This window comes from Lactuca saligna, chromosome 7 (genome assembly GCF_052625555.1).
Source record: "Lactuca saligna cultivar CGN05327 chromosome 7, ASM5262555v1, whole genome shotgun sequence".
Lineage (NCBI taxonomy): Eukaryota > Viridiplantae > Streptophyta > Magnoliopsida > Asterales > Asteraceae > Lactuca > Lactuca saligna.
Window position 1 is genome coordinate 41,425,030 of NC_136423.1, and position 18,557 is coordinate 41,443,586.

At 36.3% G+C, this 18,557-nt stretch overlaps 1 protein-coding gene and 1 pseudogene across 2 annotated transcripts; both read left to right on the forward strand.

Moving 5' to 3' along the window:
• The first annotated feature begins 1,259 nt into the window (after nt 1-1,259).
• Nucleotides 1,260-2,996, forward strand: LOC145006861 (F-box/LRR-repeat protein At4g29420 pseudogene; annotated as a pseudogene).
• Nucleotides 2,997-15,295: 12,299 nt separating this feature from the next.
• Nucleotides 15,296-17,786, forward strand: LOC145003756 (histone-lysine N-methyltransferase). 2 transcript variants are annotated; one of them, XM_078962665.1, is made up of 7 exons: nt 15,296-15,470; nt 15,597-15,658; nt 16,016-16,099; nt 16,198-16,252; nt 16,348-16,483; nt 17,310-17,360; nt 17,499-17,786. In XM_078962665.1, the coding sequence occupies exons 1-7, from the start codon at nt 15,359-15,361 to the stop codon at nt 17,596-17,598; spliced, it is 600 nt and encodes a 199-aa protein (XP_078818791.1). In that variant the 5' UTR covers nt 15,296-15,358; the 3' UTR covers nt 17,599-17,786. The 2 variants fall into 2 exon arrangements, with proteins under 2 accessions (XP_078818791.1, XP_078818792.1); XM_078962666.1 differs by having other exon boundaries at nt 15,340-15,470; nt 15,602-15,658.
• The last annotated feature ends 771 nt before the right edge of the window (nt 17,787-18,557 follow it).

Below are 18,557 nucleotides of genomic sequence, written 5' to 3' on the forward strand. Positions count from 1 at the left end.
TCATGCACCGTAGAGGGTTACACTTGATTTGTTTCCGTTTGTGAGATAATGGGGATCAAGCGCAAATATATAACCTAATTTAGATCGAGCGTAACCTTTTTGATGACATGTCACCACTAACTAGTTTCGTACAAGTGATACCTAATGATAACTTGTGACAATCAAAATGTAATTTCTGTAAAAAATTATTTAGTTGATTATTGTTATAACAAAAATTAACTTTTAGAGACAGATTATCATTGATGTTAGTTTGAATTCAACGACTAAATGTTTTTTATGGTAAATTTATGGCGAACCCTATAGTGACGATATACTTTTGTTAAAAATTCAAAATTTTCCATAGTTTTATTTGTCGTCTTTCAAGAACTATATTTCGTCAGTGACGACATATATTTTTGTCAACGTCAATGCCAAGTTTTTTATAATAGCATGCATTAATGGGCATGTGAGTTTGATATAATCCATTACAATCTAGTTATAACAAAAACATTCATAATGTAAAGAAATGACATATTGCTCTTTTATAGGAACCTACTTTTTGGTAATGGCTTTAGAACCTAGTCGCATGAAACTAGTCCATATCCTTAGATTTATGGAATAAAAATAAAAGTTCGAAATACTTGACAAAAATAATAAAAGATTATCAAATATCTTTTATCAAAGAGTTTATAGCGTAGTGGTATCAGAAGTCGACGAAAATGTGTCCTCAAAATTTGAGGATTCTAGTCTTACTGAAACAAAATGTATAGATTTATGAATAAGGTAAAGGGTACGTGTGTTTGACATCTTTAAAAAAACTGAATCGATTTGACTTTATTATTTCTTTAGAAAACAAAAAAAAAAAAAAAAAAAAAAACCATATTTGCTAAAACTTTCATGAAAGTAAAATATCGAAACACTTAAGATTGTTAACCGTTGAGGTATATACATCGAGTTGACTTTATGATACTTTTAAAACAAAAAATAAATTTAGAAAGACTTCAACAGAAGGAAATATCAAAACACTTAATATTGTATAATGCTGAACCATCTTGGCAAAAAAATAATGGATCTTAACTTTTTAAAATTAAAATCACAAAAGAAGAAAAAATAAAGTTAAAGAGTGTTTTTATGTAAATGGTAGTACTTAACGGGGCAATAATAAACACCAGACAAACTATGAAGGGGTAAACATAAACTATACAGGCATAAATATCTACATCAACTCCCATCAACTCCAGTCTCCTTTGTACTTCATTAATTCACCGCTTGGCGCTTGCATGGACAACCTTCCTGCAACTCTAGTGTTCCAAATACTGAGTCGACTCGATGACTCGGCGGACGTTGCGCGCTGCCGAGCAGCGTGGAAGACTTTTGATACTGTCGCTCCAGACCTTCCATGGATCAATCTCCAGTACCCATTAAAAAGGTACATCGAATTAAGGTCTAGGGGTTCAGATTCTTCTAGTTCTTCCTCATTACCTTCCCCTCTCAAGACAATAATCCTCCATCTTATATCCAACTCAAGATCTCTCGAATCGGTGCATATCGGCGCCGAGAATCTGCCCCTAGACGTGTCTCACGCTGACGTTGAAGATTATGGCGATGATATGTACCTCACAGATGGGGCTTTCGTCAAGGAGTGGCTCCCTAGGGTTTCAGGAACATTGAAATCCCTTTCTATATCAGATTTTTGGGTCCATTCAGGTTGGCGTCGATCAGAAGTTTTACCCCTCGTCTCCGCATGCTGTAAGTTCATTATATGCTGAAATTGTTCATTTCTATATTTGCTAGTGATGTTGTTGCTATATATTTTGTGAAATGATAAGATCTATGCCATTGATCTAATGTCCTATGACGGAAATCATGTATCTTTCGAGGATTCTTAATTAATTTCACCTGGTGTTACTTATCAAATTATGGTTTATTAATCAATTGCTAATTAATTATAAACCATTGATCTATTTGCTAGTGATATGTCCTTTGGCAATAATCATGATGGGATAAATTAAAATGGATAAAATTGCTGTTCCGTTTTAGTTATTTTCTCTATTGTTAGTAGTTGAGTTTGCTTTAACTTGGTTGTTTTGGTTGATTCAGGTCACAATTTGCTGGAATTAGAGCTGAAGCATGCATGGCTTTCTGTCAAGAATATGAATCCAATGCCAATGCTAACAAGTTTGACACTGGAGTTCATACGATTAGAAGACAAGAACCTAACCGAGTTGAACAAAAGCTTCCCTAATCTTCAAGTTCTTAACTTGATAGATGTTAGAGGACTTAAACTACCCACAATCCACCTTCTCCACCTAAAAACCTTTCAGTGGACCATAACCGATGCACAATCATGTTTGATTCTAATCACACCCAACCTCACCACACTCAGCCTCGAGTGTAGAAAGGTTGTTGCACTCTATATTGAAGCTCCTTTGTTGAGTGATTTACATCTTGCCATTGACCATTTGGGCGCAGTCTCAGTTAAAACTTTTGAAAATCTGAAATCATTATCCCTCAAGTCTTCTTATATTTGTTCCTTAATTCAAAAGTTTCCGCATTTAAAAACTATAGAAAATCTAACGTTGAATTCGGGAGATTTGGCTGTAGGAGCAGTTGATGATTCTAAATTTACCCTAAAGAAAATGTTGACTTATTTCCCTACCGTCACTTCTGTATGTTTTAAGACAAGCGCTTGGTTGTCATTTGAGGTGCTTTATGAATCATTTGACCGGGTTTGTTTGGACGGGAGGTTAGGATTGACAACCTTTCGTGGGTATCTGTTGAGGGTTGACCCTGCATTGACTTTCTCCTTGGTTGCTTGTGTGTTAGACCAATGCAAAAACTTGGTAGATGTTTCTTTTCTCATCCATCGTGATCATGCTGCTGCTCATATATCGAGACATTTTATGGATTGGTGCGTTGCTCGGTGGCCTAGGCTGAAGTGGAGATGGGGGACGTGGGAGGAAGGAACCGAAGATACATGGATAACCAATGGTATACCCGTTGCACAAATCAATTAAGAAGCAGTTGGGGAAGGCTCGGATTCTTTACATAAAGAAACAAAGATCCCGAAAGTATATAGAGGAGTAAGTAGAAGAACCAAGATTTGTAGAGAGGTGAATGTATGGCCGATCAGATATACATCTATTAAGGGGTAGGAAAGCGACGAGTGGTTTCCGAAGTCATTATGAAGGAAAGCTTGATATGGATCCTAATGAAGTGAAAGTGGCTTCAAGAGGAGCCATGGTCTCTATAAAAGAGTTTTTATTGAGTTTAAGTTATTATATAAAAAGCTTTTATGGTGTTGCGTCTTTTAGAATGATGTTGCTTGTTAATTATGGTTTTATGCTTATATAGATATATAGGGTTTAAATATAATGTTATGAATCAGATGCAGATGTTTATGTTTATGCGGATGTGTGTAGTTTTGTTAAATGTTATTATTACTAGTTTATAGTTTTGTTAAATGTTATTATTACTAGTTTTGAGATCTATGTAGAGAGTTTTATACTAAACCATAGTATTTTTTTTTTTTTTGAAGTATTTACAAATATATAGTAGTTTCAAATATAAGTACCAAAATATGGTATTTTGGTATTCACCACTTGTGCCGTTTAATTTAAGTGATATATAAGTAAATATCACATGATTTTTTATAATGAATTTACTTACAATGTAAACTGTAGATAAGATCCATGATCCAAATAATTAATACCCATGATCCATCTACCATAACTTTTATATATTAATTATTTTTATTTTTATTTTATAATTATAACATAAAATTGAAAGAAAAAAATATCATATCTTTATTTTAATCTTTTTTAACTAGGAGCAGGTTTACTCGAGTAATTAATAAAAATAATTTTAAACTTAAATCAAGTTATAAATACTAAAGTTGTTATTTTTTCTTAATCATTTTATTGTAAACGTCCAATTAATTTTTGATAAAATAACATCTGATTTTTTGTTTTCTAACATTTTTGAATAAAAGCATATATAAAAAAATAACAAAACTAAAATAGTGATCAAGTGTTAATGTCATTAAAATCCAACAAACTTTAACTTTTTGATTTAGGTTTAAAAGATGTTATTTTTTATGTGTGTATTATGGACAACCATTTATACACATCTCACTTACTATGCATGTAAGTTTTTTTTCTTCAATTCAACTACTTGCATATTTTTGTCTTTTGAAGTAACCATCTCCAATATTCTTTTCCATCAATTTTTTGATGTAAGATTTGAGGGTAGTTACACTAGCTTTTGCTATTGACGTTACTTGTTTTGCAACCATTAGTGATGGAAATACAAACAAAATTGTAAACAAAAAACTAAATTTGAAATAAGATTACAATGGCAAAGGAAAATATGATTATGGTGTAAATAGAAACCAGATGTTATTTTGTCAAAAAATATAATGTATGATTTATAGTAAAATGATTAAAAAAATAATCTCTTTAATATTTGTAACTTGATTTAGCTTTAAAAATGTTTTTAACAACTTTATGTGATTTTTTTTTACTCGAGCAAACCTATGAACGGTTTAAACAACAAAAAATAATCTAATAAGGATATGATTTTTCTTTCTAATTTATATAATAAAAATAAATTAAAATAATTAATATGTAAAATTAATTGTCGATAGATATTATCTATTGCAATTTTTTATTCTAAAATATTCTAAATTGTAAGTAATTTAATTATAGAAAGACATACGATATATACTTACATTTCACCTAAATTAAATAGCGATAAATACCAAAATACCATATTTTAGTAATTATGTTTGAAACTACAATAGATTTGTAAATACTTTTGAAAAATACTATGTCATGATACAAAACACTGTATTACATGAGTTAATTTAAAAAAATTAAAATAAAAAATAAATATCGAAATATTTAACAACTTTAAATTTATAAGAAAAGAATAAAAAACAATAAGTTATTATAACAGAAATGTTTTTTTATTTTTTAAATTAAAAAAAATAATTTAAATAAATAAAATAAACTAATGAGTTTTAATTTTGATAATTTTGAATTTAAAAGGTAAGTTCATTATTGAAACTAATATCATTTTATTACTACATTAATTGCAATTATTACCTTAAAATATTATGTGAAATTTAATAAAATAGAAAAACTCATAAAATGACAAGTGGAAAAAAATAATTCAAAATAACCATAAAACTTATATATATATATATATATATATATATATATATATATATATATATATATATATATATATATATATATAACACATAACGGGCCCCGCTCTAACTCGCATAACGGGCCCAGCCCAATGAGTATCACAGGCCCCGCCCTACTTCGCATAACGGGCCCCACCCAATGAGTATAACGGGCCCTGCCCACATACAAATCATATACACATAGTCAGATACTAGCATACAGAATAACCATTGGTCCCTGCCTAGTAAGCATACAAGCACATACACATGCAAGAGTCACGCGGACATCTAGCACCCTAAATAAGAAACCATGGGTTGGCATTTGTAACACCCTGAATCCTAGATGTGAAACTTGAGAGTTATAATGCACATTGTAGCACCTACTCGACGAGTTGGTTGGTCCTGACTCGTCGTGTAGCAGTTGAGCTGGCCACTCGGGATATGAAGCCTACTCGTCGAGTCGAAGGGATGGATTCGACGAGTTGAGTATATGTAGTGAAACCCTAATTTTTCGGGTTTGTGTCATATTTAAAGGACCTTAAGCCCTCATTTCCTCCTTCATGATCATTTAGACACACTAAGAGAAACCCTAGACGAGTTGTAGTCGTTGTGAGATATATATATATATATATATATATATATATATATATATATATATATATATATATATATATATATATATATATAGAGAGAGAGAGAGAGAGAGGCTAAAGATCTTTTGTTCTAGTGCATTTTTGGAAGGAGATAGAAGAGAAAAATGTTTGGAACGAGAAGAAGACCGTTTATGACTTTACATGATCATTAAGTGCTTGATACACAAAATCTTAATATCTAAATGCCTTAAGATCTTCTATAACATGCATGGAGCAAAACTAACCATCAAGACCACATTTTTATGACTTAAGACCCCTCCTAAGGTTTGAAAGGACAACTTTTTAGGTCAGGAACATGTTATGCTCAAGAATCACCATATTTGGGACAAAAAGATTCTTAAAGGAAGGAATGTCTAGATCTACAATATGTAGTGATCACGTTGTGAACTTTATACCACCTAAAGGTTACTAACAGGAAGATAATATCATATCCAAAATGCTTCCAATCTCAAAGCTCTTCCTACTACCTTCTTCTTCTTCTTCCAGAACACCTCCAAAACACTCCAATGGCTCAAAATGCACTCTTCTCACTTAGGGGTTGCTTGGGGTCGTTTTTCACAAAGGGAGGCTGATAAAGTAATGAGAAATGAGGCTATGGTGTAAATATATGGACCAAAACCTAAAATTTAGGGTTTTCACTTCCTTCACATACGCCCCGCGTACGAGGTGTACGCCCAGCGTACTACCAAAATGTCCAAAATTACCAAAATGACACTATGAGCCATTTTGCACTCTTTTTAATACTCAGGGACTAAAGTTCAATATTTATTCATTCAATGTTAAAATTGAAAATACCTTAACATTGAAATGTTAAAAATCTCCCCTACTTTAACTAGACTTTGTCCTCAAAGTCGATCGTCGCAAAAAAACTCAGGATATTGCTCCTGCATCTCTACCTACGGCTTGCAGGTCCACTCGAAGCCTTTACGATGTTGTCACTGAACCTTTACCAAAGGTATCTCCTTGTTGCGCATAATCTTCATCTTCCTCTTTACTATCACAACCGGCCTCTCAATATAATTCAGACATTCATCGACATGAATAACATCCAATGGGACCACCACCTCATTGTCCAACATGCACTTACATAACTGCAAAACATGGAAGGTGTTGTGGATCTAACTGAGATCACTCGGCGAATCCAACTGGTAGGCTACCGTGCATACCCTAGCGATCACACGGAAAGGTCCGGGGAGCCAATTTCCCCCTCTTCTTGAAGCGTATCACACCCTTACAGGGTGAGACATTTAGTATCACCATACCGCCAACCTGAAACTCCAACTCCGATCGGTGAAGGTCGACATAACTATTATGCCGACTCTGAGTTGTCTGCAGTCTCTGCCTGATCTGCCGAATAAGCTCCATGGTATGAAGGACTACTTCAGTCCTTCCCATGACTCAGTGACTAACCTCGCCCTAACAAACTGGGGTATGCCATCTCCGACCATATAAAAGCTCATAAGGTGGTGCACCAATTCTGGAGTGATAATTGTTGTAGTAGGAAAACTCTGCAAGGGGTAGGTAGGAATCCCAACTCCCACCAAAATCTATGATACACGCCTGGAACATGTCTTCAAGTGTCTAGATGGTCCGCTCACTTTATACGTCGGTCTACGGATGATAAACAGTGTTGAAATGTAGTCTCCTACCCAGTTCCTTGTGGAATTTATTCCAGAATCGGGAAGTGAATCAAACATCTCGGTTTGATACAATGGAGACCGGAACCCTGTGACGAGCAACAATCTCCCGAACATACACATTGACCAACATTTTGGGTGTATAGAAAAGCGATAATTATGAGCCTCCTTTACCACTATCTACCTGATCCCACCCGAAACTGGAACCCAAACCCAACCACACCGGGTCAATAACCCCGGGTTATCGGTAACAAACATGATCAAATATAAAAGTGGGGAATCATGGATATCCTCGTACACATCTCTCCCGCTGAAGATCTAACTGACTTGTGGCTCAAGGTAGCTGCTACCACATTCGCTTTACAATGATGGTAAAGGATCTTGCAATCATAATCCTTGACCATGTCCAGCCACATGCACTACCTCATGGTCAGGTTCGACTAGTCCATAAGATACCGCAAACTATTGTGATCCATGTAGACGGTAAAACGGACCCCGTATAGATAATGTCTCCAAATCATGAGGGCAAACGCCACTTCCCCCAACTCCAGGTCATGAGTAGGATACCACGCCTCATGTAGCTTCAACTTCCGTGAAGCATATGCAATAACTCGCCCTCTCTGCATAAGAACCGCTCCTAAACAAATGATGGATACATCATAAAACACCATGAAATCCTCAACACCCTCCGTACACTGAGGCCTCACATAACCTCTATCGCAACATCTCAAAAGCAACCTGCTGCTTAGGGACCCATCGGAAATTCACTCCCTTCCTCGTTAGACGAGTGGGGATACAACGATCATGGAGAAATCCCAGATAAATCTCCGATAATATCCTATCAAACCCAAGAAACTCCTGATCTCTGAGGGAGATTTCGGAACCTCCCACCGCATCACGACCTTGATCTTGGCTGGATTGACAAAAATCCCCTCTTGGTTAACGAGATGTCCTGAGAACTGGACCTCTATACAATTGTTCCGGCCTCAATAATCCTTAAAGCTCTTTGAATTCTTAGGTAACAGGTAAACCGAAGAATAAGTACCAAGTAATGTCAGGGTGTTTTGCTTATGATATCCATCAGACAATTATGTTATGAAATTGTAATGTTTAAAACAAAATACTGGATGTAAAGAATATCAAACGTACTATTCAATGCATGGTGATGATTTATGTTATGATTCATGTATATTCATTGTGATGGTATTCAATTTAAGTCACAAGAGCCCTCAAACGTTTCCGCCGTCTAGTTCGGGGGTGTGACAAGGGGCCCAGGCGGAGGCCGTGAGACCGGAGAACCGCAAGAGGGAGCAAGTGATCAGGTAGGTATCCGAGTTTGTTAACGATAGTCGAGGACTTATGACCTTTTAGGGTCGGGTTTGGGTACTGTTTATGGGCGGAACGCGTACCGTCTTGATGGAGGAGGTGCATAGATCGAAGTTCTTGATCCACCCCGGGGCCACTAAGATGTATTTGGACCTGAAGAAGGAGTATTGGTGGCCCTGTATGAAAAGGGATGTTGCATGGTTCGTAGAGAGGTGCTTGACATGTCGCAAGGTTAAGGCCGAGCATCAGCGTCTGCATGGTAAGTTGCAGCCGTTAGAGATTCCTAAGTGGAAGTGGGAGCAGATCACCATGGATTTTATCACCAAATTGTCGAGGACTGCTACGGGTGTCGATGCAATTTGGGTAATTATGGGCAGGTTGGCGAAGAGCGCTCACTTCCTTGCCATCAGTGAGAGCTCTTCCGTGGATAGGCTGGCAGAGTTATACGTTAGGGAGGTGGTATCGCGGCATGGAATACCGATCTCGATCGTCTCAGATCGAGATGTGCATTTCACTTCCAGATCTGGAAGAAATTTCATGAGGAATTGGGTACGAGGTTGCCTTTTAGTACTGCATACCACCCACAGACCGACGGGCAGAGCGAGGGGACGATTCAGACGCTCGAGGACATGCTTCAGGCATGTGTAGTGGATTTAGGTGGGAGTTAGGACACGTATTTTCCCTTGGCTGAGTTTTATAATAACAATAGCCATCACTTGAGCATTGGTATGCCACCCTTTGAGCTGTTGTATGGAAGGAAGTTTCATACCCCCATTTTTTGGGGCGAGGTAGGGCAACGTGTGATGGGTAGTACGGAGATAGTGCTTCAGACGTTAGAGCAGATACGACAGGTTAGACAGAGGTTATTGATCACTCAGAGTCACCAGAAGAGTTATCCGGATAAGCGACGATCCGAACTCGAGTTCCAGGTCGGTGATTTCGTGCTCCTGAAGGTATCTCCTTGGAAAGGAGTGATCCGTTTCAGGAAAAGGGTCAAGTTGGGACCCCGGTATATTGGGCCGTTTAGAGTGATCGCGAGGGTGGGAAAGGTAGCGTATCGGTTAGAGCTACCTTCGGAGTTAGACCAGATTCATGATACTTTCCACGTATCGTAGCTGAGGAAGTGAAGTGCCAACGAGTCGGCAGTGATACCATTAGAGGATATCCAGGTGGATGCGGGTCTAAATTATGTTGAGAAGCTGATCGCGATCTTGGATCGGAAGATCAAGGTTCTGAGGAGTAAGGAAGTACCCCTGGTGTAGGTCCAGTGGCAACATCAGAAAGGGACCGAGATGACCTGGGAGCCGGAGTCGGAGATGTGGGAACAGCATCCGGAGTTGTTCGCAGCATGAGACTTCGAGGGCGAAGTCTAGTTCTTGTAGGGGAGAATTGTAACAACCCGAAACTCAGGTAAGCCTTATAACCCTTCTACTTTGAGAGATGGCAAGTTGAGTCCCTTAAGTTATATGTGGATATGTGAGTACGCTGGGTGTAAAGAAGCGTACCCTACGCGTACTCACGTGCTTAATTTGGATGCGGACTCGCTCGGGTACGCTGGGTGTAATGTGTCCAGGTGGAAACCCTAAATTCTGGCTTGTGCATTATAAAATGAATGCTTAGTCCCTTGCCCCAGCCACCATACCCCCTTGAGTGAGCCCTTAGAGTGCATAAATCTGTGTATAAGCTTGTGTGTGTGTTCTTGAGCTTTAAGGTACCTTTTTGAGGTGAAGAAGGAGAAGAGGAAGCCATTGTTGGAGCTAGAGGTGGAAGAGCAAGAGTAGATCTGAGTTCTACACTGGTTGGAGATAGGGATGTCAACGGGACCAAACGGGAGCGGGAATAGCTGCCCCCGCTCCCGCCCCCGAAATCAATTGTTACCCCCGCTCCCGGTCCCGCCCCCAGCTTCCCCGTTTACATAGCCCCCGGTCCTGCTCCCGGTTACCTCCATCACCCCCGGTCCCGCCCCCGTTCCCCCGGTTCCCCCGCTTAAAATTCGTTTTTTTTGCTAAATGACTATTTTGTGTTAGGCTAAAAAGCTTGTTTTTAATAACTTTAAAAGTTTAAAACATAATCTTTTAGAAACTAAACAATTAAAAATTCAACATTACGAATTCAATATTACAAAACAACAATTCCATTAATCTTAAAAATATAAAATATGAAAAATCCAATATTACAAATATAAAATACTTACATATCCAAAAATATATGATCAATTCACTACCTCTTCAATATCTATTAATTGAAAACGGGAAAGTGAAACCTAACCTACACTTAAAATTAGAAAATCTATTTTGTATATGTATTTTATATTAAATATATATTTTTTACATAAATGTACAACCGGAGCCCCGCGGGAGTACGGGACGGGAATACCAACTCCCGCTCCCGGTCCCGAAAATAAGCGGGGTTTAATTTTGCCCCCACTCCCACTCCCGCTCCCGTTTTTTTTTTTTAAATTTAGTCCCATACGGGATCGGGGTCCCACGGGAGCAGGGTTCCACGGGGGTTTTTGACATCCCTAGTTGGAGACCCCTTTTGAGGTAAAAAACTTCAATCTTTACATCTTTTCTATTCATGCTTTGTAGAGAGAAGTTTTAGGGTTTTTTGGTCCCCAAGTTCATAGCTTTTTGAGTGGTTGAGCTCTTAGAAGCTGAGATCTATCCCATACTAGCTCATTTAGTGTTGTTATGTGATAAAAATTCAGTCTTGGTTGTTAAAAGTTGTTCATGCATGAGATGTGAACCTTTTAAGGTTGGATATAGAGTGCTTTGGGTGTTTGTGACTTCCACAGCCATGCAAAGGTTTAAAGTCACCAACTTTTATGGATTAAGTCATGTTAGAGGAGTCAGATCTGGATTTTGGATGCAAGACTTAACTGATTAAGACTTGAATGAAGAGGAGGAGAAAATTGGTAGTTACGATGGGCGTAATCCCAGTACGCGCGACGTAAGGGGCCGCGTACCCCGATTCTGTGAAGCCAACGGGTACGCTTAGCGTAAAGATCTGGTACACGCCGTGTACCCCAGAAGGTTGACTTTTGTTGACTTTTAGGGTTTGTTCAATTTTAGAGTATTTGAGCCTTGAGAGGGGTAAAATGGTCTTTTACCCTCCTGAGAGTGCTAAGAGAGGGAATGGTCTAGCCTTGGGAAATGAGTTGATGTCGAGTGTTTATTTCGTATGATTAGGCGGAGGCTAGATCCCATTTCCACAGAGTCTGAGATTTCCGAGTTACCGAGTTACGCGAGGTGAGTCTTCTCATTATACGTTACCTAGACTGGTATTATGAGTTGACCGGAAGGTCTTATGTGCTATGTATGAGATTGTGTGCCATGTATGAGATTATGTTTTATGTGATGTATGTATGATATATAATTGTATATACCGGACCGGAGGGTCCAACGATTCAGACCAAGCCGGAGGGCCCAACGAGCTATGATCGGACCAGAGGGTCCAATGAGCTACGGGACCGGAGGGTCCCGCTGAGACATATCGACCGGAGGGTCGTACAATAGCCTCGAGTGGCGTATGTGTTGTATGTGGTATTTTGGGGAACTCACTAAGCATTTATGCTTACAGTTGTTGTGTTATGTGTTTCAGGTACTAGCGAGGACCGTGGGAAGGCGCCGGCGTGACCCGTACACATCAGAGAAGGGATTTGATTTTATGATCTTGGGATATGTTATGTTTTGATAACTATTGTTGAATACTTTTGAGAATATTTTATATAAGTTGGTTGTTGAAAAATGAAAATTTTGTTTTGAAAATCTCATCGTTACAAAGAGTTATGGTCATATGTAATTCAAGGGTGTGGTGTGAGATTTCGCTCTAATGCCTAAGTTAAGGGTGTTTTACTCAGGAGAGTGTATAAGAGCTAGACTGGGAATGAATTGTTACTTGGAGATACCTCCTATTAATAAGGTATTTATAGTCTTGATGAGGGGACAAACTTTTTCGCCTTATACCATTTATGTGCCTCTATCGTGTGTTTCCATGTAACTGTAAGTGACAGATGATCTCCTATCGGAATTAGGCAAGGTACTTTTGTTACTTTGACATTACTTTTGGCTCAAGCACATCTTGACTTGGTTCCATCTTTTCTTTTAGTTATTGCCATATCAACGCTCGTCTTAGCTATGGATATACATTGGTCAGACTGTTGTTCGGTCATTGGTCCTTTATCTTTTTGGGGTGTTATACTACTAGGTAGCATATGATTTTTAATTAGTCTTGTAATTAATTTATTGCTAGTTCCTTGCTCAGTAATTATATTTTTATAAAATATCTAGTTGTCCTAAAAAAAGAGTAAATTACACGGACAGTCCCTGTGGTTTGAGGTTACCTTCACTCGTGGTCCCTAACTTTTATTTTTAACTCAGAATGTCCCTAGTATTGAAATGTGCAACCCGCCTAGTCCCTCATTTAATTTTCCACCTGTTTGTGCTTAGAAACCCCCCATGTGACTAGAACGTTGGGGGTAATTTTGTCCTTTCACAATTCAACGGACTTGAAAATCTTTATCCTCCCTTCTTTCTTCAATCATTTTTTTCTCATTCTCCTATTCTCCTCCATTATTCTTACTGCGTGAAAATTAAAGATCCACAAAATTAATTATGGTGAAATGCAATTGTGGTGCTGTAGGTATTATACTAACTTCAATGATAAAGAGAAACCCTAGTAGACTATTTTACGCTAACCCTTTATATGTATTAAATTATCAACCTTTTGTGGTGATTTTTTGTTATATCCTTAGTTTGTGCTAATTGATGCTATTGAAAACTTCAGGGGCTAGCGCGTGGCTTTATTCATGGGTAGATGAAGAAAATCATGAGCATGAGGTTGAAATCTAGAATGTGAACTTCGAATCGAAAATCAGAACCTAAAAATGTTGTTAATAGTTAGTTGGGTTTTGTTTTTTGGGATAATTGTTTATAAGTTGTAATATTAAGTATATATGTCAACCAACAAAAATGTTGTTAATAGCTCATGCGCTATATACACCTCTATTACCTTATGTTGACCAACATATGTAGCTAGATGCCAAACATCATCATCACAAGCTAAAGCCAATAGATCAAAATCTAAATCACCATTTGGTCTCTGAAAATGATAGTAGAGCTCATGTTGCACATCATTATCAATGTATAGAAGACGATGCATCACCTCTTCAATACCGTGCACAAAGAAGGTTTCAATATCCAGTAAACCAACATAATGTTGCTTTTCCCCTGCGATACTTTCTTCCTGGGAAATCGGTAAACTTTCCACCATGGTACAATATGATACAAAAAGTTGTAGGATGATCTGTTGTTGAACATATAAAACTATAAAAACTAAAGTCATTGTCAACGATTACAAAATAGGTATAGTGTATGGGTGCTTACCATATTGACGTCAAACCTTTGTTTCATCCATTGTATCAACTAAATTCCAAGTCGTCATCGTTGATTGTCGTTGCAGAGAAGGCTTTTGACGATGATTAGGGTTTTTGTGAGTAAATGACGAGAGGGTTTTTTTCTCTAATCAATTTGTGTGTGTGTGTGTGTGTTTTCTAGTGTTGGATATGTGGTGAGAGTGGGACGATCGTAAACTCTTCAACTTCTAATTAGCACTAATAATGTGAATTGTGAAAGGACAAAATTACCCCCAACATAATAGTCACGTGGGGGTTTCTAACAAATGTTTTAAAAACTGGTTTGAACTAGCCGATACAACCAATTGGATCAGGAACCAGAGAAGGGAGCGGTTCAAATAGCACCGATTTTATGTTTATTTTCGAACCAGAATAAACCGGTCGATTTTTACAAAAATCCGGTCAAACCGATTAAATTAAATCGGTAAAATAAAATAAAAACACATGAAAATGAATCATTTTCATAACAAACTTTAGTTTTTCACATCTATTTAGATTTTTTTGAATAAAAACACATGATAAATGTTTTAAAGTTTTTTAATGCGTTTGTATTTATCTAAAATTATATTTTTATTTCCTTATTATACTTTATTTTATTTTTTTTGTCTACATTGATTGATGTAAAACTTATGATTATATATTATTAATGTATTTGGATTGATCTTCAACTTGTATTTAAGTTTATTTTTGTGTTTAAACTTATGGATGTCTATGTGTTTATTGGAAAATAGAACAAAAGATGAAAATTATAGAAACCGATTGAACCGACGGTCGAACAGGTTGAGTCGGAAACCCATCACAAAACATAGCGGTTCAACTAAAAAACCGGTTTTTAAAACATTGTTTCTAACCACAAAACATATGGAAAGTTAAATAAGGGAGTAGGTGAGTTATTGTAGGTGAGTCACATATTTCAATACTAGAACGAGTTAAAAATGAAAGTTAGGGACTAAACGTGAAGGTAACCCCAAACCATCGGGACTATCCTAGTAATTTACTCTAAAAAATATAGTGAACATCTCCAGAAAAATTATGGCCCAAGTGTAACAAACAAAAGTACGAGGATTTTTTTTGAAATATATCAATTTAGTACTTGTGAGCAGAGTTGTGACCAAAGAGACATGAAGGATTGGAGTTGCCAGGCTTTTCTTAGTCGACGATGAAGAGACTGGCGAGGAGATGGAAGAATGTTAGTTCTGATGGAGAAGACGACAGCGAAGATAATTTCTCCCTTCCGACGACCTCCGATTTCCATCCCATCGATACCGAAGGTGAGTTTTTCTCTTTATCGCGCTTTGGTTTCCCTAATTTTGTTAAATAGGGTTTATGAAGGCATAAATTTTCCTTTTTTTTTCGTTTTGAATTACTGATTGTTTACATTGAGAAACATGCCACAGAGCAGGAGGAGCTGGTTAGATCACTCGAAAGATCTCAAGCTCAACAATCTCGATTTTGGAGGGTAATTTACACATCCACATGAAAACGATCGTATTGTGTTGACTCTGAAGCATAACTATATAGATGAGTGGCTTTTTACATGAAAATTGATAATGGAGCGTGTTTAGGGCAAAATTTGAACTCCTTTTGCTCATAACTCGATTTGGAACACTTCAACATAGTTTTAGTTCATACTTTATGGAATCCGATTGATAGAAACCTGGAATTGGTCGCTACCAGTTCCAAATTTGAACTTGTTTAGCTCAAATTGAAATTCGTCGACATAGTTTTGGTTTGTTGATTGAAATTTCTTTGATGCCAATTCGAAGCAATTATTTTTGAATTCCCAAACTTCTATCTTAAAGTGCTTTTCTTGCAGCGTGTGTTTTCTGGATTACTTTGTTGCTTCATGGCGTTTCTTATTTTCTCAATTCATGAACAAACAACAATGCCATGGGAATTGGTATGTTATATATATGGATATTTTTTATTTTTCCCAAGAAACTTTGTAACATTTAATACCTTTTTAATTCAATAATGAATTTTTTTTTCTTATTACAGCGTTACCATGCTTACTTCATGTATGAGATTGAATCATGGATTGTGATTGCTGCAGGTTATATTCTCTACTTGTATATTAAATTTTATTATAAATTGCAACTATGGATTGTTATGTGAGGGTATTATAGACATTTCACCACTTTTTGACAGACTGGGCTGGGGTTTTTGTGTGTGCTATGGCCATTGCTGGCCTGCTTCATTGCTCACGGTCTCATAGGTGGTGGCTTTGGTTCTCTTGCTACTCTGGTGTTTTGCTAGCGGTTTTCTGGTTATATAATATGCTCAAGTATGGATGCACTTTTTTTTTTATATATACCAAAATGCCCTCATTTAACCTTAACCGTTTTATTTTACTTGGGAAGGGTATAAATGTATAAATATAAATTCATCAACCTGTTTTTCTTCTGAAAAGCTTTTTTTCCTTCCATTCATGATTATGATGACCAAAATAACCCTGATCTAACCTTAACTATTTTTACATGAGAAGGGTATAATCGTAAATTTGTCAACCCATTTTTCCCTGCAAAAACTTTTTTCACTTCAATGCATGATTTGCATTCTCCATATGATTACCAAAGATGCCCCTGATATAACCGTAGCTACTTTACAAGGGAAGGGTATAATTGTAAATTTGTAAACCCATTTTGATTTTTCCCCTGAAAAACTTGCATGATTTGCACTCTTCATATGATTACCAAAATGCCCATAGCTATTTTACATGGGAAGGTTATAATTGTAAATTTGTCAACCATTTTCCCTTTCAAAACTTTTTTCACATACTCTCACTCTTTATATAATTACCAAAATACCCCTCCCTGATCTAACATCAAATACTGTACATGGGAAGGGTGTAATCATGTAAATATTTTAACCATTTTTCCCCTTCATAACCTTTTCACTTCCATGCTCTCTTTTATATAATTACCAAAATACCCTTAATTGAACCCTATTTTAATGGGAACAGTATAATGATAAATTCCTCAACTTCTTTTTCTCTTTCCTCAAACTGGATATCACGAAAAACAGTTAAAATATGACTTTTTTTTTTCCTTTCTTTCCAACTTAAGAACAAGCAAAAAAAAGGGTATAAATGTAAATTTACTTGTTTGTAGGTTGGCCAAATTCCGTTGGGATATTATCTGGCTTCCTCTTGGTCCATTGAGGTACTCTAAAAAATATTTACTGTTTTAATTGGGTAATTTTTCAAAGTAAAACATTTTTAATAAAATATTTTTGTGAAATAAATTGGTGTTTTATCTGATTTTAAAACCTTAACAAAAAATTGTTTATTCTTGTTTCAGTGGAGCTGGATTTAGTCTCTATGTGGATCATCTTATGAATGAATCATCTGAAGAAGTGAAAAAACTTCGAAACTACATGTACTCTTACAAGTCCCGTTGACTTGTCAACTTTCGCCAGGTGTCAAACTGTGATTTGTCAAATTTGTTTGATCGGAAGCTCAATTCTGTATGAAGGTGTAAAGATTTTGCATCAAGGTTAAGGTTTAAAGAGCAACAAAATTTTGTACATTAGATTGAGGTGAAGAAGATATTTTGCATAAAATAAACAGTTGACTTTTTTTTTTCTTTTCTTTTTGATAGTCAATATATGTTTTTTGCATGTTATGATAGTTTTCAGTCAAAATTTTATCTAGGAAACGTACATTTGAAATCATTAGCTGAATATAAAACCTAGTTACCACAAGTTAAAAATGGTAATTTTTTCCTGAAGAATAAGTTATATATCTAACCATTATATTTGGTTTTGGCATGTTCAAATAACATTTAAAAAAAAAAAAAAAGGAAGACAGCAAGTTGTATATTTAACCATTGTATATGGTTTTGTCATGTTAACATATCATTTATTTCAGAAGAAAAAAAAAATCTAAGCTTTCACAATAGTCATTTAGAGACCGGTTAATTGTCTAAAAGTCGAATATTTAGATTTATAAACCTACCAATGGTTAATGTACTTTATTTTTTACACATAATAGCAACATATTTACATTTCTTTACTGATAATAGCAATGTAGCTTTCTCCACCTATTATAGCAATGTACCTTCATTTTTATACCTATATAAGCATTAAATGTTATTTCTTTCAAATTGCTATTATCATGGCTCTAAAAGGAGCACTAAGATGATATGTGGCTATGTCGTCTCGAAAACTTTCCTGGCAGCAATGTTAGGCATATCGTGTGCCAAAGCAAGTCAAACACTTGAGTGTTTTTTAAGGCAATTTTTTTTTTCTTTTTCTTTATCTCAAATAGATAATGAAATCATCGAGTATTTGTTAACTTTTTGTTATTAAATGCCAATATAACTCTTCTAAAAACCATGGAGTATTTGATAACTGCTTGT